The sequence below is a fragment of the Cuculus canorus genome, chromosome W (genome assembly GCF_017976375.1).
Source record: "Cuculus canorus isolate bCucCan1 chromosome W, bCucCan1.pri, whole genome shotgun sequence".
NCBI lineage: Eukaryota > Metazoa > Chordata > Aves > Cuculiformes > Cuculidae > Cuculus > Cuculus canorus.
In genome coordinates this window covers 8,871,275-8,892,258 of record NC_071440.1, presented here as the reverse complement: position 1 = coordinate 8,892,258, position 20,984 = coordinate 8,871,275, and the positions used below count along the sequence as shown (strand labels likewise).

General features: G+C 47.6%; 1 protein-coding gene across 1 annotated transcript in view; it reads right to left on the bottom strand.

Moving 5' to 3' along the window:
- LOC128850302 (transitional endoplasmic reticulum ATPase) overlaps window positions 1–20,507 on the bottom strand; it is a 39,641-nt gene extending 19,134 nt beyond the window's left edge. The window contains exons 1-5 of the mRNA XM_054053339.1: window positions 20,491–20,507; window positions 16,375–16,486; window positions 7,006–7,178; window positions 1,205–1,347; window positions 64–194 (exon numbers count right to left, since the gene is read on the bottom strand). Of these exons, the coding sequence (XP_053909314.1) occupies window positions 64–194; window positions 1,205–1,347; window positions 7,006–7,178; window positions 16,375–16,486; window positions 20,491–20,507 (576 nt within the window). The remainder of the gene's footprint in view (window positions 1–63; window positions 195–1,204; window positions 1,348–7,005; window positions 7,179–16,374; window positions 16,487–20,490) is intronic.
- Window positions 20,508–20,984: the final 477 nt, after the last annotated feature.

Sequence of the window (20,984 nt, the reverse complement as noted above, 5' to 3'; positions counted from 1 at the left end):
TCACAAGGACTGTCACCAAAACAGATTTCAGACAGAGGGGATGCATGGCAGGATTCTGCTCACCTCTCGTTTGATGGGCTCTCCTTCACAATGGATCACTGTGTCTGGAGCCACTATGCAGTAAGGACTTGGATCTGTCTCCACCACTTTGAACTCCACTGCACGCATCCCTCCACGCACCAAGAAGATGTCACCTGTAAAACCTCACATTTCAGTAGCCTGCTGCAACAGATGTCTGCAAAATGTCAACTCTTGTACTACCAACAGCCCCAGAGGACAAGGAAGTGGATTACATAAGCATATGCTGCTGGCATTTTTAACACTGCTCTGCATTTTAAACTCCAGAGCTGCATGTACTGTGACTACCCAAAGCATCATTTAGATCTATAGCAGTTGAAGTTCTCAAATTTCACCCAGAAACAAACAGCAAACAAACCCAGCAAACAACAGAAAAAAATAGTCTGCCTAAATATAAAACACAAAGGCAAGGAATCGCATTTATTTTCCATTCGGTTTCAATTTAACATTTCTAAAATAGGCAAAAAAGCCCTAACTTAAGAAAAACTCATTTTGAAGTTGTTATAACCAAATATATATATAGTTGTTACTAATTATAACTGGTTGTCTCCAGAAGCAGAATAATATGTAACATTACACTATGACTCCTGGCTAAACTGGGCTATAGAAGCTGGATAACCAACTTGTCTTTATACTATATTAGGATCTACTTGTTCCAGCAGAAGTGCTACTAGCACAACTCTAAAAGTATATTTTTTTTTATGCACTCTCCCAGTTATTAATAAATTACTTTGAAAAAAAGTTAATTTAGTCAGGGTGCAAGCTAGTATATCCAACCAATTGATTAATATGTGGGCAACTCTCCAATCTCATCAAATGGTAGCAACTCAGGAGAAAATCTCATTAAACTGAGTTCTATCTTAGCCTTTTTTGATACTCTCCCATCCCATGTAACAAAAAAAAAAAATGCAGAACTATCAAGCTGCTCTGCCAGCCAGTAACAGATATCACCCTTTCTTCTGAAAATTAGGAAAAAAAATAAACCGGCACCAACAAAATCTCACTCTATAGATGTCAGTCTAATGATTTGTGGAGATCTCTGCAAGCTTCTAGAAATTCTTTTTATTTAGAATCAGGGCTAGCTCACACTCACTGCCATCATGACTTCAATAACAGGTGATATTACCTTTCCTGATAGGTCTGTATGCTTCCAGGAAGTACGGCTTGAGATAGACCTCAAACAGATTCCCTGTGATCCCTTCTACCGTGTCATCAATTGGTAGCACATGGATACGTTTGCCATATTTCACATCTGGGCAAGGTTGGATGCTGCAACAGAAGAAAACTCCAGTTAGCCATATCATCCTGGACTTACACTTCAGTCTGGAAAAGGTAGTAAAGTCCCTCCTCAGACCAGAACTAGATTTAGATAAGGGGCAGATTTAGATTAGACATTAGGAGGAAATTCTTCATGATGAGGGTGGTGAGGCACTGGCACAGGTTGCCCAGCAAAGTCGTGGCTACCCCCTCCCTGGAGGTGCTCAAGGCCAGGTTGGATGGGGCTTTGAGCAGCCTGTTCTGGTGAGAGGTGTCCCTGCCCACGACAGGGGTTGGAAGTGGGTGGGCTTTAAGGTCCCTTCCAACCCAAATCATTTTATGATTCTGTTTTACAGTGTAGACCAACAGCTCAGACTATCAAGATGTGGCAGAAAGCTCAAACTGGCATTGCCAGCTAAGAAAAGCCTACATGGAACTGCAGCTGAGCATGTGACTCTTAATACACTATTTTCTTTGAGACTCTTAATAGATTCTTTTACCACATGCTTTACAGAGAGGATACAGCAGAAGGCTAAAAGAAAAGACAGACCATGTCGGTAGGAAAACAGTTGACAGACTACAAGCAGAAAGTGATTAGCACATGAGCCGACAAGGGAGGGTGACCTCCTGGACCTGCTGTTTGTGAATAGAGAAGGCCTTGTGGGGGATGTGACGGTTGGAGGATGTCTGGGACTAAGCGATCAGGAGATGATAGGATTTTCAGTTCTATGTGAGATGAAGAAGGGGAATAGCAAAGCAGTCACATTAAACTTCCAGAGAGCAGACTTTGGACTGTTCAGAAGGCTGGTTAGCAAAGTCCCATGGGAGACAGTCCTTCAGGGCAAGGGAGCCCACAAGGGCTGGGCGCTCTTAAAAAATGAAATCCTAGCAGCTCAGGAGAAAGCCATCCCAGTGTTCCGGAAAAGGAGCCGGCGGGGGAAAAAGCCAGCTTGGTTGAGCAGGGAGATCTTGAGATACATCAAAAAGAAGAAGAAGGTCTATGAGCTTTGGAGGAAGGGGCAGGCGTCTTGGGTGGACCACAGGGAGGAAGTGAGATCGTGCAGGGAAAAAAATCAGGAGGGCTAAGGCCCAACTAGAAATCAAATTGGCTAAGTCTGTGAAAGATAATAAAAAATCATTCTACAAATACATTAACAAGAAAAGGAGGACTAGGGAGAATATTCAGTCCCTATTGGATGCAGAAGGAACAACAGTGACAAGGGATGAGGACAAGGCTGAGGTACTTAATGCCTTCTTTGCCTCAGTCTTTAATAGTAAGGGAAGTTGTTCCCTCTGTGTACAAACCCAGGAGTTAGAGGAACAGAATGAGGCTCCCATGATCCAAGAGGAGGTGGTTAGAGACTTGCTTGCCCAGCTAGACACCCACAAGTCTATGGGGCCGGATGGGATCCACCCAAGAGTATTAAAGGAGCTGGTGGATATGCTTTCCAAACCCCTTTCTATCATCTTCCAGCGGTCCTGGCTGACTGGGGAAGTTCCACTGGACTGGAGGCTGGCTGATGTTGTGCCCATCTACAAGAAGGGTTGCAGGGAGGATCCAGAGAACTACAGGCCTGTCAGTCTGACCTCAGTGCTGGGGAAAGTCATGGAACAGGTGATCTTGAGTGCTATCATGAAGCACATGCAAGAGAATCAGGTGATCAAGCCCAGTCAACATGGGTCCATGAAAGGCAGGTATTGCCAAACTAACCTGATCACCTTCTATGACAAAGTGACTCAACTACTGGATGGGGGAAAGGCTGTGGATGTAGTCTTCTTGGACTTCAGTAAAGCCTTTAACACAGTTTCTCACAGCATTCTGCTTCAGAAACTGTCTGCCTCTGGCCTGGACAGGCGCATACTCTCCTGGGTTGAAAACTGGTTGGATGACCAGGCCCAGAGAGTGGTGGTAAATGGAGTTAACTCCAGCTGGAGGCCAGTTACAAGTGGGGTTCCTCAGGGCTCGGTACTGGGTCCAGCCCTGTTCAATGTCTTTATCAATGACCTGGATGAAGGCATTGAGTGCACCCTCAGCAAGTTTGCAGATGACACTAAGTTGGGTGGAAGCGTGGATCTGCTGGAGGGTAGGGAGGCTCTGCAAAGGGACCTGAACAGGCTGGACCACTGGGCCGAGGCCAATGGCATGAGGTTTAACAAGGCCAAATGCCGGGTCCTGCACTTGGGGCATAACAACCCTATGCAGTGCTACAGACTAGGAGAAGTCTGGCTAGAAAGCTGCCTAGAGGAGATGGACCTGGGGGTGTTGGTTGACTGACGACTGAACATGAGCCAGCAGTGTGCCCAGGTGGCCAAGAAGGTCAATGGCATCTTGGCTTGTATCAGAAATGGTGTGACCAGCAGGTCCAAGGAGGTTATTCTCCCTCTGTACTCGGCACTGGTGAGACCACACCTTGAGTACTGTGTTCAGTTCTGGGCCCCTCACCACAAGAAGGATGTTGAGGCTCTGGAGCGTGTCCAAAGAAGAGCAACGAAGCTGGTGAGGGGGCTGGAGAACAAGTCTTACGAGGAGCGGCTGAGAGAGCTGGGGTTGTTTAGCCTGGAGAAGAGGAGGCTGAGAGGAGACCTTATTGCTCTCTACAACTACTTGAAAGGAGCTTGTGGAGAGGAGGGAGCTGGCCTTTTCTCCCAAGTGACAGGGGACAGGACAAGGGGGAATGGCCTCAAGCTCCGCCAGGGGAGGTTGAGACTGGACATCAGGAAAAATTTTTTCACGGAAAGGGTCATTGGGCACTGGAAAAGGCTGCCCAGGGAGGTGGTTGAGTCACCTTCCCTGGAGGTGTTTAAGGGACGGGTGGATGAGGTGCTGAGGGTCATGGTTTAAGGAGTGTTAGGAATGGTTTGACTCGATGACCCAGTGGGTCCCTTCCAACCTAGTGATTCTATGAATCTGGATTTTGGCAGAAACCCGGCCACAGAAAGTAACACGATAAGTACTTAAAGATCGACAAGAAAAACTTTGAGGGCAAGAGGTGTGACTCTTGCAACAAAGCTAACTGGTAACACATCTGGAAGGCTGAGAACCAATACAGACACTCTGAGCAGAAAAGGGGAAAGCACAGGCTGAACTGTCACACTAGAGATTACTCAAACAGTAACCGTGCATCAGGTTAATGTAAGGATTTACCTTTATTTTAAATCCACAGACTGGCTTAAAGCACCGTTCTATTCCAGCTACAACTCTGCTTAAAACTTGCATTTTCTAGTGGTAGAGATGGGTGGAACAGACACATTCCTCTCATCTACAAAGTTCATATGAAACATATTTTGCATTTAAAGATTATTCCAGGAAGTCTACTGCCTAGAGCTGTCAGCCCTCACATATTTAAGCCTGCAAATTAGCATTTTTATGATTAAGAAATGATCACACGTTTATCCCCCCACCCCCATGAAAGAATAGAACATCCCTCCCATAAGCCAAGATGTATACTTCAATGATTTCTCACAACATTCTGCAAGTATTGCACAAAATTCCTGCAACACTTAAAGCACTCCTAAATTCAAATTATTTTATAACAAAAATTGGAATATAAACAACTTTTGAGGATTTTTAATATTGCTATTTCATAAAATCATAGAATTGCTAGGTTCAAAAAGAGCTTTGAGATCATCAAGCCAAATCGTACCTGTCCACTACTATATCACATCCCTGAGCACTTCATCAACGCATGTTTTAAATCCGTCCAGGGATGGGGACTCAACCACCTCCCTGGGCAGCCTCTGCCAGTGTCCAAGAAACCTTTTGCTGAAGAAATTGCTCCCGATGTCTAACCCGAACCTGCCCTGGCGCAACTTGAGGCCATTCCCCCTTGTCCTATCACCTGTCACTTCGAAGAACAGACCAGCACCCACCTCTCTACAACCTCCTTTCAGGGAGCTGTAGACAGTGATATGGTCTCCCCTCAGACTCTGCTTCTCCAGGCTAAACAACCCCAGGTCCCTCAGCCACTCCCCACAACGCTTGTTCTCCAACCCCTTCCCCAGCTCCATTGCTCTCCTCTGGACGCACTCCAGCATCTCAATGTCTTTCTCGTAGTGAGGGGACCAAAACTGAACACAGGATTCAGGTGAGGCATCACCAGTGCCGAGTCCAGGGGCACAATCACTTCCCTGGTCCTGCTGGACACACCATGACCGATTCAAGCCAGGATGCCATTGGCCTTCTTGGCCACCTAGGCCACTGCTGGCTTATGTTCAGTCACTGTCAACCAACACCCCCAGGTCCTTCTTTGCCATGCAGCTTTCCAGCCACGCTTCCCCAAGCCTGGAGCACTGCATGGGGTTGTTGTGACCCAAGTGCAGGACTCGGCACTTGGCCTTATTGAACCTCATCCCACTGGTCTCAGCCCATCAATCCAGCCTGTACAGGTCCCTCTGTAGATCCTCCCTGCCCTCAAGCAGATCAACACTTCTGCCCACCTAAGTGTCATTCGCGAACTCACTGAGAGAGCACTCGATCCCCTTGTCCAGGTCATTGACAAAGATACTGAACAGAACTGGACCCAGCACTGAGCCCTGGGGACACCACGTGTGACCGGTCTCCAGCTGGATTTAACTCCATTCCCCATCACTCTCTGGGCCCAGCCACCCAGTCCGGTTTATACCCAGCAGAGGGTGTGCCTATCCAGGCCAGTGGCAGCCAGTTTCTCAAGCAGAATCCTGTGAGAAATGGTGTCAAAGGTTTTACTAAAGTCCAGGTCCACTACATCCACAGCCTTTCCCTTGTCCATTGAGCAGGTCACCTTGTCATAGAAGGCGATCAGGTTAGTTTGGTAGGATCTGCCTTCCATAAACCCATGCTGACTGGGCCTGATCACCCGGTTGTCTTGCATGTGCTGTGTGATGGCACTCAAGATGACCTGCTCCATGACTTTCCCTGGCACTGAAGTCAGGCTGACAGGCCTGGAGTTCCCTGGATCCTCCCTTCGACCTTTCTTGTAAATGGGCTAACATCTACCAGCCTCCAGTCAAGTGGAACTTCCCCAGTCAGCCAGGACTGCTGGTGGATGATGGAAAGGGGCTTGGTGAGCACCTCCGTCAGCTCTCTCAACACCTTGGGTGGATCCCATCTGGCCCCATAGACTTGTGAATGTCTAATGACTGAACAGGTCTCTAACCATGTCCTCCTGGTAATTTGACTGCTTCATGGTTTTGTGACTCATTTCTAGCTTATTTTAACTTCTATTTGTTACAGGGCAGCTCAGTGCTTGAGCTAACCATACAATGAGATTCATTACAATGTTGCTTACTGCTTCCCACAGTTAACTTTGTAGACATTAAAAATTTAGACAGGAAAAATTTGTGAATTCATCTGATTGTAAATTTGGAAAGATGACTGTAACAACAGTGGGGTAAATAAACTACTTACTTTAATGAAAGGACCTGGGCTCATGAAGGTCCTGAAGAGACTTAAAGAATCTTTAGTATTGTTTTTAGTATTAATCTGAATATGCATACAGACAGAAATACATGTAACAGTAAAGTGAAATCCCTGATACAAGACATCTGAAAACATTTCTGTGATCTCCTCTGGAAGATATAAGAATACTTCCTGCAGACCCTGTTTCTGCTACAGACTGAATCAATTCAGAGCCAGTACACAAATTATTAGGCACCCAAGGGATATGCAACAGTTAGTATATTAGTCCTCACCTGATGACGTCACCCAGGCGGACTCTCAGGTTGTTGCGAACAACCCTATTCATGCGAATCTTCTCATCTGAGCAGGTATCATCTGACAGAACAATGCAGACTGCTTCTCTCCTCTTCTTTCCTTTTAGTAGAACAGTGTCTCCTCTGAACAGCTGCAATTCATCCATTTTTGCCTGTCAACAATACAGGATTAAAGCAAGTTTTTGACAAAACAAGAATTCAAGCTTTTCAGGGAGAGTTACTTGACTTTGAAGGATTATATCTTGGAAGCAATATACTAGCTCTACAAAGACAGAGGTTCCCACTACACCAGTCGAGCTAATCCTGAAGCCAGACTAAGGGCACAAGCTCAACTGAATCCTACAAATTGAGAATCCCAGAATGGTGGGGTTTGGAAGGGCCTCTGGAGGTCATCCAGTCCAACCCCTCTGCTAAAGCAGGGTCACCTACAGCAGGTTGCACAGGAGCGTGTCCAGGCGGGATTGGATCTCTCCAGAGAAGGAGACTCCACACCCTTCCTGGGCAGCCTGGTCCAGTGCTCTGTCACTCTCACAGTGAAGAAGTTTTTCCTCGTGTTCAGGTGGAACTTCCAGTGCTCCAGTTTGTGCCTGGTGTCCCTTGTCCTGTCGCTGGGCACCACTGAGAAGAGTCTGACCCCACCCACTTGATGCCCACCCTTTAGATATTGATCTTTATTGATAAGATTCCCTCTCAGTCTTATCCAGGCTAAACAGACCCAGGTCCCTCAGCCTATCCTCCTAAGAGAGATGCTCCAGTCCCCCCATCAACTCCATAGCTTCCACTGGACTCTCCAGTAGCTCCTTGTCTGTCTTGACCTGTGGGGCCCAGAACCAGGCACAGGACTCCAGATGTGGCCTCACTAGGGCAAAGCAGAGGGGGAGGAGAACCTCTCTCACCCTACTGGCCAGGCTCTTCTTAATGCGCCCCAGGACACCATTGGCTGTCTTGGCCACAAGGGCACATTGCTGGGTCATGGTTAGCTGCTTGTCAACCAGGACTCCCAGGTCCTTCTCCACAGAGCTGCTTTCCAGCTGGTCAACCCCTGACCTGCACTGGTGCGGCCCAGTATCAACGCCTGGGGAACACCACTGGCTACAGGCTTCCATAGAATCACAGAATAGTTACATTCAAAAAGACCTTTGAGATCATCAAAACCAACCATACCTGTCCACTACTAAATCACATCCCTGAGCACTTCCGTTTGAATCCCTCTGGGGATGGGGACTCAACCACCTCCCTGGGCAGCCTCTGCCAGTGTCCAAGAAACCTTTGCTGAAGAAATTGCTCCCGATGTCTAACCCGAACCTGCCCTGGCGCAACTTGAGGCCATTCCCCCTTGTCCTATCACCTGTCACTTCGAAGAACAGACCAGCACCCACCTCTCTACAACCTCCTTTCAGGGAGCTGTAGACAGTGATACGGTCTCCCCTCAGACACTGCTTCTCCAGGCTAAACAACCCCAGGTCCCTCAGCCACTCCCCACAACGCTTGTTCTCCAACCCCTTCCCCAGCTCCATTGCTCTCCTCTGGACGCACTCCAGCATCTCAATGTCTTTCTCGTAGTGAGGGGACCAAAACTGAACACAGGATTCAGGTGAGGCATCACCAGTGCCGAGTCCAGGGGCACAATCACTTCCCTGGTCCTGCTGGACACACCATGACCGATTCAAGCCAGGATGCCATTGGCCTTCTTGGCCACCTAGGCCACTGCTGGCTTATGTTCAGTCACTGTCAACCAACACCCCCAGGTCCTTCTTTGCCATGCAGCTTTCCAGCCACGCTTCCCCAAGCCTGGAGCACTGCATGGGGTTGTTGTGACCCAAGTGCAGGACTCGGCACTTGGCCTTATTGAACCTCATCCCACTGGTCTCAGCCCATCAATCCAGCCTGTACAGGTCCCTCTGTAGATCCTCCCTGCCCTCAAGCAGATCAACACTTCTGCCCACCTAAGTGTCATTCGCGAACTCACTGAGAGAGCACTCGATCCCCTTGTCCAGGTCATTGACAAAGATACTGAACAGAACTGGACCCAGCACTGAGCCCTGGGGACACCACGTGTGACCGGTCTCCAGCTGGATTTAACTCCATTCCCCATCACTCTCTGGGCCCAGCCACCCAGTCCGGTTTATACCCAGCAGAGGGTGTGCCTATCCAGGCCAGTGGCAGCCAGTTTCTCAAGCAGAATCCTGTGAGAAATGGTGTCAAAGGTTTTACTAAAGTCCAGGTCCACTACATCCACAGCCTTTCCCTTGTCCATTGAGCAGGTCACCTTGTCATAGAAGGCGATCAGGTTAGTTTGGTAGGATCTGCCTTCCATAAACCCATGCTGACTGGGCCTGATCACCCGGTTGTCTTGCATGTGCTGTGTGATGGCACTCAAGATGACCTGCTCCATGACTTTCCCTGGCACTGAAGTCAGGCTGACAGGCCTGGAGTTCCCTGGATCCTCCCTTCGACCTTTCTTGTAAATGGGCTAACATCTACCAGCCTCCAGTCAAGTGGAACTTCCCCAGTCAGCCAAGACTGCTGGTGGATGATGGAAAGGGGTTTGGTGAGCACCTCCGTCAGCTCTCTCAACACCTTGGGTGGATCCCATCTGGCCCCATAGACTTGTGAATGTCTAATGACTGAACAGGTCTCTAACCATGCCCTCTTGGATCATGGGAGCTTTGTTCTGCTCCCCTGTGGGGTCCACAGCAGGCTGAGGACCCCTGATTAATGCACCCGGAAGGAGATCATGGGACGGGAAGTGGGCAGACAATATAGGACCATGCATGAAAGTAGCACTATCCAGTCACAGATTGTTTATGTATAAGCTAATCCAATCATGCGGAGATGCGTGTGTTAATCAAGGGTATAAGAGGCGCGCGTAAGATCAAGCACCGGCCGGCCAGCCCTGTAACTTCAATGAAGAAACTTGCTTCCATATCACCGTGTCGTGTCTCAACAGCGACATCTGGTGACCGCGACGTGATATAGCCAGCGATTTTATGAGAGTTTTAATTTTGGGGTTCCCCGAGGTGGCACAGCCACTATAAAAGAGTTTTCGGCAAGAATAGCCAAGAGGAGCAGCGAGAGAAGCTGCTAAAAGAGTTTTCAGCAAAAATAGCCAAGAGAAGCGGCGAGAGAAGCTGCTAAAAGAGTTTTCGGCAAAAGTAGCCAAGAGGAGCGGCGAGAGAAGCTGCTGAAAGAGTTTTCGGCAAGAGTAGCCAAGAGGAGCGGCGAGAGAAGCTGCTTAATTCCGGATCCGGGACTTTTAAGAAGCCACCGAGTGCAGGTGAGCTGCTGGGGAAAAAGATGGGAGCCTCACTAACAAAAGAGGAGGAAATGATTATAAGCATGTGGAAGCAAATACTAGAAAAGAAGGGGGTAAAGCTAGAGGAATTCATGTTACAAAAGATGCTTTTATGGAGTAAGAGACAGGGTTATACGCCAGATATAATGACATCATTTACTGTTTTGAATTGGAAAGAAATAGGGGACAGGCTGTTTGATAGTGCTTCATGTGGAGACAAAGAGTCGGTATCTTTGTTAACCACATGGTGCCTTTTGTTTGATACTTTGAAAGACTTTAAAAAACAGAGGGATCGGGCAGAGCAAGATCTTTCACCCCTTGCCTCCCGAAACAAGCCTCCATCTGCTGAGGATCTGTTAACGGAGCAAGAGGACTTTTCTATATTAACTGCCAACCCAGACTCTGCATCTCTATCTGAGTTTCAACACCTACATTCAAGAAATCCGGTAACGCGCCCAAAGAATAAACCATCTCAGTTAGTGCGAAACAGTTTTCTTGTTGATGAGTCAGACGATGAAACAGACTCGGCTTGCCTGATATATAAACAAAGCCAACAGCGGGTTAACCCCGTAATGCCATCCGCCCCTCCACTGCCCCCTGAAGAGCGAGGGACACCCGAAGCATACAATCCACTGCTACTCCCGCCTTTGCCAGATGAGCCGGATGATTGGGACAATCCCGCGGTGGGGGGGATGGACTGAGGCAGCTGCTTTAAAAAACAGAAAGATCAAGGCTAGCGCCGAGCCACCCTTTAGGGGTTCCTCCGGTAAACCTAAAACCCCTCAGGCGTGGCATCCACCCTCGGCACAGGTTACTGTGAGACCGTATGATCCATGTGTATTTTGGCAAAAGATAAAACAATGGGCTATGCTAGAAGGACAGTGGACATTGTCTGAGGCAATAACTACACTCTTAAAGGAACGTGACCCGAGCCCTGTGACAGCTATGGCATTCCCAGTGGTCCGGGGGGATCCAGGACAGGGAATTATGGATGAGCACAGACCATACACCTGGAAAGTAGTACAGGAACTTCAAAAAACTGTTACACAGTATGGTCCCAGCTCCCCTGCAACAATGCAATTGCTTTGATTATTAACTATGGAAGAAATGACACCGTATGACTTTGCCCAAATTGCACAAATTATGTTTCAGCCTGTTCAGTGCACAGTTTTTTGAAATATTGTCGGGAAAAAAAAAAAAAAAAAAAAAAAAAAAAAAGGTTTTGTAGCCCAGGCACTGAGTGTTGTACAGCAGAAATATCCTGAATGCTATTGCTATCATTATATGGATGACATCTTATTGGCTGCTGCAATGTCAGAACAATTAGGAGAATTGGAAAGGGACACTAAACAAATGTTGGAATGTTATGGCCTGGTCATTGCCCCTGAAAAGGTACAACGTGTTAAACCGTGGTTGTATTTGGGCATGAAAGTACTGGCCAAAACAGTCCAACCTCAGGCAATTAAAATAGTAACTGAAATCAGGACTTTAAATGATGTTCAGAAAATAGTTGGAATTATAAATTGGCTGAGACCCTATTTGGGCCTTACATCATCACAAATACAACCCCTAGTTGATCTGTTAAAAGGGAACACAGGTATTGCAGCACCCAGGGTTCTAAATAAGGAAGCCAGAAATGTTCTGACACTTGTAGAGCAAAGCCATTCAGGAAGAGCATATCTGGCGCATTGACCTGACTGTAATTGTGCAGGCATTGGTCTTTGTGGAAGACTCGATGCCCTATGCTGTGCTCGGGCAGTGGGATCAGGGGTGGGAAGACCCCCTCCATATACTGGAGTGGATCTTCTTACCATTTCGAACAAAAAAGGCTGCTCCAGGATTATATGAGCTGTTAGCTCAACTCATTATAAAAATTCGAACACGATGTGTGGAACTATTGGCACGAGATCCGGAATGTATTGTTATTCCTTTACAAGTTCAATATTTTGAATGGTGTCTTGCCAATAGTTCTGTACTTCAAGCAGCACTACTTAATTTTACAGGCCAGATATCGTATCATTTTCCCTCCCATCCACTTTGTAAACTGGGAACTCAAATCTCTATCACACAGAAATTGTTAAGCCAAACAGCACCTGTTGATGGACCCACAGCTTTCACAGATGGGTCTGGGAAAACAGGGAAAGCTGCTGTTACATGGTTTGATGGACAAAATTGGCAACATTTAATTGAGCATCAACAAGGCTCCCCACAAGTGGTGGAATTACGAGCAGTCTTGGACAAGTGACAAACCACCTGTTGTTTGGAGTTATGAAGCTCCTGTGGGAAACTGTACAAAAACGCAGCCTACCCTATTAAAACTGACAATGGTCCCGCTTATGTTTCTGGGCGAGTGAAATCATTTTTACAGTCTTGGGGTGTCAGCCATGTTACAGGTATTCCTCACTCCCCCACCAGTCAGGCACTTGTAGAACGTGCCCATGGTACACTTAAGTGCCTTTTACAAAAACAAAAGGCGGGAATGTCTGGGGAATCACCTGAAGCAAGGCTGAACAAGGTGATGTATGTATTAAATTTCTTAACTATCAATGAGGAACATCAGAATCCCCCAATGACTCGACATTTTGAATCCTTGAAGTCTACCACAGCTATCTCTGATGGAGTGAAGGTTCAAGTGAAGGACCTTCAAAGTGGTCAGTGGTCAGGCCCATGCAAGCTATTAACTTGGGGTCGAGGGTATGCTTGTGTTTCCACAGATGAAGGACCTCGGTGGTACCCTGCTCGTTGTGTTCGCCCTGCTGTGGATAAGCCACGGAGGCCACGTGTGGAGAATCAAACAGCTGGAGATGAGTGTGATGGATAGCCCTTGCTAACATCAAAGAACTGCCATAACAACTGGAGTATAAATCGTATATCAGAACCACAAGTTAGAGCTGTTAGGATCAGTAGAAGTGGAGTATAAGTCATGTACTGGAATCACAAGTTAGAGTTTTTAGGATTAGTAGAAACAGAGTATAAGTCATGTACTGGAATCACAGATTAGAGCTGTTAGGATCAGTAGAAACAGAGTATAAGTCACTGTTTGTATACTTTTCAGATGCACCTACAATATTACTCAGCGCGGTCAAGTATTGATGCTGCTTTGCTTCCCTGTTTCAAGAATGGGTATGTTTGTAGTTGTGCTGTCGATGTTGCCCTGCATTGTGTGTCTGCTGCGAAGGGCCCCGCAGCAGCCGACACAGGCAATCTTTAACGGGCAATTTTCTTCAGCACAAATACAAAAAGGGGGAATTGTGGGGTCCACAGCGGGCTGAGGACCCCTGATTAATGCACCCGGAAGGAGATCATGGGACGGGAAGTGGGCAGACAATATAGGACCATGCATGAAAGTAGCACTATCCATTCACAGATTGTTTGTGTATAAGCTAATCCAATCATGCGGAGACGCGTGTGTTAATCAAGGGTATAAGAGGCGCGCGTAAGATCAAGCACCGGCCGGCCAGCCCTGTAACTTCAATAAAGAAACTTGCTTCCACATCACCGTGTCGTGACTCAACAGCGACACTCCCCGTCTCTGTCTTCTGGCTCAGGGAGCTGGGTACCTGGAGAACAGCTGACCTTACTATTAAAGACTGAGGCAAAGAAGGCATGAAGTACCTCAGCCTTATCCTCGGCCTTCGTCACTATTGTTCCCCCTGCATCCAGTAGAGGATGTAGATTCTCCTTGGCCCTCCTTTTGTTGTTAATGTATTTGTAGAAACATTTTTATTATCTTTCACAGAACTGGCTGATTTCTGTTCTAGTTGGGCTTTAGCCCTTCTGGTTTTCCCTCTGCATGACCTCACTTCATCCTTTTAGTCCTCCTGAGATGCCTGACCCTTCTTCTAAAGGTCATAGACTTTCCTCTTTTTGCAGAGATCCACCCAGATCTCTCTGCTCAGTCAGGCCGGTTTTCTTCCCCCCGGGTTCTTTTTCTGGCATATGGTGATGACCTGCTCTTGCGACACCAGGATTTCCTTCTTGAAGCGTGTCCAGTCCTCATGAGCTCCTTTACCCTTAAGGACTGCCTCCAAAGGAACTTTATCAACCAGCCCTAAAATTCCAACTAGACTCTGTGCTGCTGATCACAACCCCCTGAGCTCTGCCATCCAGCCAGTTCTCAATCCACTTCACTATCCTCTCATTTAACTCCCACTTCCTAAGCTTACCTACAAGGATGCTGTGGAAGACAGCGTCAAAAGCCTTGCTAAAGTCAAGATAGACAACATCCACCGCTCTCCCCCCATCTACCCATCCAGTCATGCCATCATAGAAGGCCATCAGATTGGCCAAGCATGATTTCCCCTTGGTGACCACTCTCCAAATAACCTTCTTTTCCTACATATGCTTAGATATGACATCCAGGGTGAGCTGTTCCATCACCTTTCCAGGAATGGAGGTGAGGCTCACTGGCCTGTATTTTCCTGGGTCCTCCCTCTTGCCCTTTTCGAAGATTGGAGTGACACTGGCTTTTCTCCAGTCCTCAGGCACTTCTGCTGTTCTCCATGTTCTTTCAAAGATGATGGAGAGCAGCTTAGCAATAACATCTGCCAGCTCCCTCAGTACTCATGGGTACATCCCATCAGGGCCCATGGATTTGTGGGTGTCAAGTTTGCCTAAATGAGCTCTAACCAGATCCTCCTTGACCAAGGGACAGTCTTCCTTTCTCCAGACTTTCTCTCGTTCCTCCGGGGCCTGGGGTTCTTGAGCGCTGGCCTTAGCAGTAAAGACTGAAGCAAAGGAAGCATTCATCAACTCCACCTTCTCTGCATCCTCTGTCACCAGGGCAGCCACCTCATTCAGCAGCAGGCTCACGTTTTCCCTTTTGCTACTGATGTACTTGAAGAAGCCCTTCTTGTTGTCCCTTGCCAGATTTAATTCTGAGTGGGCCTTAGCCTTCCTCGTTCCATCCCTGCATATTTTGACAGCATTCCTATATTCCTCCCAAGTGGCCAGTCCCTTTTTCCACATTCTGCAAACTTCCTTCTTCCATTTGAGTTTTTCCAGAAGCTCCTTGCTCATCCACGCAGGCCTCCTGCCTCCTTTGCTCAATTTCTTACTCCTAGGGATGCATCAATCTTGAGCCTGGAGGAAGAAGTGCTTGAATATTGCCCAGCTCTCTTGGACTCCCTACCTTCTAGAGCTCTTACCCATGGGATTCCTCCAAGTAAGACTCTGAAAGCTAGCTCTCCTGAAGTCCAGTTTTGTAATTCTGCTTATTGCCCTGCTTCTTCCACGCAGAATCCTGAATTCCACCATCTCGTGGTTGCTGCAGCCAAAGCTGTCCCCAACTTTCACATCCCCAACCAGACCATCTTTGTTTGTTAGCACAAGGTCCAGCAGCATACCCCTTCTCATTGGCTCCTCCACCACCTGTGTCAAGAAGTTTTCATCCATGCTCTGCAGGAATCTCTTGGAGTGTGCGTGCCTGGCTATATTATCTTTCAGCAAATATCTGTGTGGTGTAAGTCCCCCATGAGAAACAGGGCCTTGTGATCAAGAGGCTACTTTCAGCTGCCTGTAGAAGGCCTCAATCTCCTTTTCCCGATCAGGTGGCCTGTAGTAGTCACCAGCAGCAGTGTCCCCCACATTAGCCTGCCCCTTGATTCTTACCCATAAGCTCTCGATTCGTTCCTCATCCACCCCTAGGCTGAGCTCGTTATATTCCAGTTGCTCCCTCACATTAAGAGCAACCTTATCCACTCGCCTTGCTGGCCTGTTTTTTCTAAAAAGCACATAGCTGTCCATGACAGCGTTCCAGTCATGTGAGCTGTACCACCACGTCTCTGCAATCGCAATGAGGTCATAGCCCTGTGACTGCACACAGATCTCTGGTTCTTCCTGTTTCTTCTCCATGCTGCGTGCACTAGGGTACAAAATATATTTTATTGTGGAAGAGCATTAGAAAACAAGACAACTCACCTCCCTCACTTGCAACTGCTGCAGCTTCTGACAGAAATACTTAGATTCATGTTGCAAACTTACATTTCAAGTTAATAGACAGCAACAGCTTGGATATTACCAGATTAAATGCTTTGCTTTTGTAGAGGACTCACCTGGGACAGTGACACAACACTATTGTCTTCGTTGATGGCTTCATCAACAATTAAACGATTGGGCCTGTTCTTCTGCTTCAGAATAGCAGTTGATAAGTCATCTGCTTTAGAACTGGCAAAGAAAACAGAAGTTAATGAGTCCAAGTGATATTGCTCCTCCCTTTCCAGCCACCCCCCTGTTGTGGTCTCCATTTTCTACAGGTTTCTTTGTTGTCTTGTCTTTTAGAAACTATACTTGTTTGTAAGACAAAGGAGAATATTATTCCTAGGCACTAGTTTCAGGAGTTCAAAGCAGAATGTTTTCAGTCACTAAATATATTTTTTTTTGTTAGCCTCAAATGGAAAGTTATGAAGCTATCTATGAAAAGAAGTGATCAGTGAGATGTTGTTGACCATAATATGTTTTGCCTAAAAGAATTAGTCAGACTAATCTGAAATAGCATGTAACCAATGCCACCAAAACAAAAGTTCAAGTCTATTTGGTGTCAAATCCCAGACAAACAGAGGAATTAAAGGACAATGCTGCAGCTCCCCTGACAGGAAGATCTAAGAGTTTAGCCTGTTGAGGCCTATTAGCTAAATCTAGCAAGCCAGTAGAAATATTCAAATGCTTATGAAAAATGGGATGGGTTTTTGTTTGGTTTTTTTTTAGGATATAAGCACCTTTACATAATAACTTCACAGGAGTCACTGCAGCTCTAGTCCACTTATGTCACAAGACATATGTCATATAATTCAATTGTCTTAACAAAATGGAGCACATCAAACAGCAAGGTAATGGAAGAAATGCAGATTAAGTGATTTCCTTCAAAATATAATAATAGTAATAATTCACTTTACAAAAGAAATATGAACTTGAACCAACTGATTCCCAGGGAACACTTGAAAGTTGTACATTAGCCAGTCACAAGAGCAGACTGTTGTAACTTCCCTTGGTAGGTGTCTGAGTACTCTCTCTCATAGTTCAGATGTGCTAGTGACTAAGGGCAGAACAGAACATAATGGCACAGCTAATGGCCAAACTTGCATATAAAGTACAAGACATCAATAAAATTGAAGCAAATATGTACTAGTCCTAAAGACCAACAATAATGGGTACCCAGTCTCGATCCTTAGCCCTCTTTTCTCTCTCAGCAAAGTAGTCCAATAGCCCTGTTTGACACACAGAAGAGGTGGGGAGGACTTTTTACAACTCGCATAATTTCATTGTTTTTCTCTGTGTCAGAGCTCCCCTTGTTCAGCATGTGATAATGCCCAGAGGCTATGCACTGTGGTGGACAGCATGAAGAGTGAGAGCAGAAAGTAATTAATGAGTCTTCTGAAAACAACTATCAATGTCCATAGCTCTACATAAAGCGTGAAACTAAGTTGTTCTTGCAAGTCTGTGTGAAATATACAAAAAAGTCACTGACTCAAAATCATAGAATCATTAAGGTTGGAAAAGGCCTCTAAGCTCATCCAGTCCAACCATCAGCCCAACGCCACAGTGCCTACTAAACCATGTCCTGAAGTGCCACGGCCACATGGGTTTTTAACCCTTCCAGGGATGGAGACTCCACTGCCCTGGGCAGCCTCTGCCAGTGCTTCACCGCTCTTTTGTTAAAGAAAGTTTTCCCAGTATAAAATGTGAACCTCCCCTGGCACAACTTGAGGCCATTTCCTCTCATCCAATCGCTTGTTCCTTGGGAGAAGAGAACCAGCACAACAACCTCTCTACAAGCTCCTTTCTAGGAGCTGCAGAAAGCCATGAGGTCTCCCCTCAGCCTCCTCCAGGCTAAACAGCCCCAGGGCCCTCAGCTGCACCCCAGAAACCCTGGGCTCCAGCCCCTTCCCCAGCTCCGTTCCCCTTCTCTGGATGCGCTACAGCCTCTCAATGTCCTTCTTGGAGCGAGGGGCCCAAAACTGAACACAGGATTCGAGGTGTGGCCTCACCAATGCCAAGTAGAGGGGCACAATCCCTTCCCTACTCCTGCTGGCCACACCATGGCTGATCAAAGCCAGGATGCCGCTGGCCTTCTTGGCCACCCTAGGCCACTGCTGGCTCATGTTCAGCTGCTGTCAACCAGCACCCCCAGGTCCTTCTCCGCTGGGCAGCTTTCCAGCTACTCTTCCCCAAGCCTGGAGCGCTGCACAGAGGTTGTTGATTGCAGCTTCAGTAATGCAAACGAAAACAGTCATGCCTTCTGTATTCTGGTATGCTTTTTAATCAATACCCTCATGAACTTGCTGAACCTTTCAGCAGTTTCTTGCCACCATGAACATCCATGTTATATACTGAACTACTTTCCCCAGTTAAGTATTAAAAAAAAAAATAAAAAATCAATAAAACATTTCATCCCTTGAAGTAAATGAGTGAAATATCTGATGATTGCAGCCACTTACTCAAACAGCACACAAGTGAGTTCATACTCATGCTCAAGATGCCAAGTTCTCAAGTACTGTTTCAGACAGGTATACACACAAAACTGAGAATCTCTTCAAAAACCACATTCTATTAGCTCTTGCAATGGTACTCTCTGTACTAAAGCTCAATTCAGCGAGATGGCTGCCAACAGCATTGACCCAAGCAAATATTGCAACTAAAAAGTAACTGTTTTCCAGTTCAAGAGTAACTTTTGTTGATTCCTATGTGGTGAGAACAACTTTGCAAAAGTAGAAATTTCTTTTTAAAGACACTGTTCATGTCGCTCAGGCTCCAAATATGCCTTTGACACCATTACTTCCAACACAAGCTCCACTACAGATACTAAATTCTTGGCACACCTTGCTGGAACTGACTTAATAGGACCAAGAAGGTCTAAACTGCAAGAGTCGCAAAAGAAAAGGAGAAAATTGGAACTGCTGGAATGGGTCCAGAGGAGAGCTACAAAGAGGATCAGAGGGCTGGAGCACCTCTGCTATGAGGACAGGCTGAGAGTTGGGGTTGTTCAACCTGAATAAGAGAAGGCTCTGAGGAGACCCTATAGCGGCCTTTCAGTACCTGAAGGGGCTACAGGAAAGCTGGTGAGGGACTATTTACAAGGGTGTGGAATGATAGAACGAGGGGGAATGGCTGTAAATTGCAAGGGGGAAGATTTAGATTAGACATTGGGAGGAAATTCTTCACGATGAGGGTGGTGAGACCCTGGCCCAGGTTGCCCAGGGAAGCTGTGGATGCCTAGAGGTGTTCGAGTCCAGGTTGGACGGGGCTTTGAGCAGCCCGGTCTAGTAAGAGGTGTCCCTGCCCATGGCAGGGGAGTTGTATTTGGATGATCTTTAAGGTCCCTTCCAACCCAAACCATTCTATGATTCTATGAAAATAAACAATAGACACTAAAGGGACTGAAGGTGCCTCTGGCAAAGCAAACAAGTCACTTTAAGTATTCTTGGATTTGGGAAATTATCTTTAGGTTATATTTTTACTTCTCTCAAGGGGCAATGAAGTGGCTTGGGAGCAGAGAGACCAGTATTACTCAATTCATTTTTGAGGTCACAAAAGATGACCCTCAGCTTGGAACTGAAAACAGAAAGAGGCAAGACGCCAGAGATGAAAATATAGCCGATTGCCTCAACTGCCACAGAGACCAATCCGGCACAACACATCTGCCTCTTCTAATGCCAAATCACTTCTAGCCCCGACCCGAGGGCCACTGCAGGGAGAAGGCCGGGACCTGCCTCTTCCCCCCACTGCCCTGCCAGCCACTCCGCCACTTTACTCGGTCCTCCAGGACTTAGAAGACAAAGCCCTCCCTGGTTAAGGCCTAGCCTAGGCGGGAGCACTGCCAGGACCCAGCAGGAGGCCCGGCCTGACCAGGCCTCGCTCGCCCCCACCCCATGACTCAACACTTCCCGGGGAGGCCTGGCCAGAGGGGGGGAGGAGGGGCGGTGGCGCGTGGGGCCCCCTGCAGGCACGCGCCTGGCCGGGCACACGCGAGGATTGGCCCATCCCCCTCCCGGACCCTCCCCCACTTCCTCAGAGCCTGCATGACACAGTGGGATCAGGGATCGGATCCGCCGTCAGGCCCGGGCTAGGCAGCGCCGCGCAGGGGCGAAGTAAGGAGCGATAGGCCGAGCCAGGCCCAGCACCGCCGCGACTGGGCCTAGGCCACGGCCTGCCAGCAGGTAGCCCACACTTACTCGGATCCTGAGGCCATGGCGCTGAGGGGGAAAGGGGCGAGGGGAAGCGGGCAGCGGCGGCTCCTCAAGGCGGATGGCAGCGGTTTTCGAGAGCTCGCGACGGCGGTGAGCCGAGGCGCTTTGCGCTGACTGAACCTCAAAGCCGACTCATCGGAAGGGGAAGCTCCGCCCCGCGCTGCCTCGCCTACCTAGCAACAGCGCGCGCTGGCCAATCGGAAATCCCGCCCGGTCAGTGCCTCGGCTAATCTGGGAGGCGAAATCGAGGGAGTGAAGGAAAAAAAAAAAAAGAACGAGTGCTCTCCCTCCTCCGTCCCGCCCCCTCTCTTTTCCCTTCCCAATCGTCATGAGCCAAGCGCAAAACCTGTCAGCCAATCACAGCATAGCCCCTGTTGTGGCTATCCTGCAGGGCAATAAAGGCCGGGCAGCCAATGGCAAAAATCCACCAAAGGGAAAATCCAGATGGAGAGTCCTACCACGACAGCCATCTGGGCTAG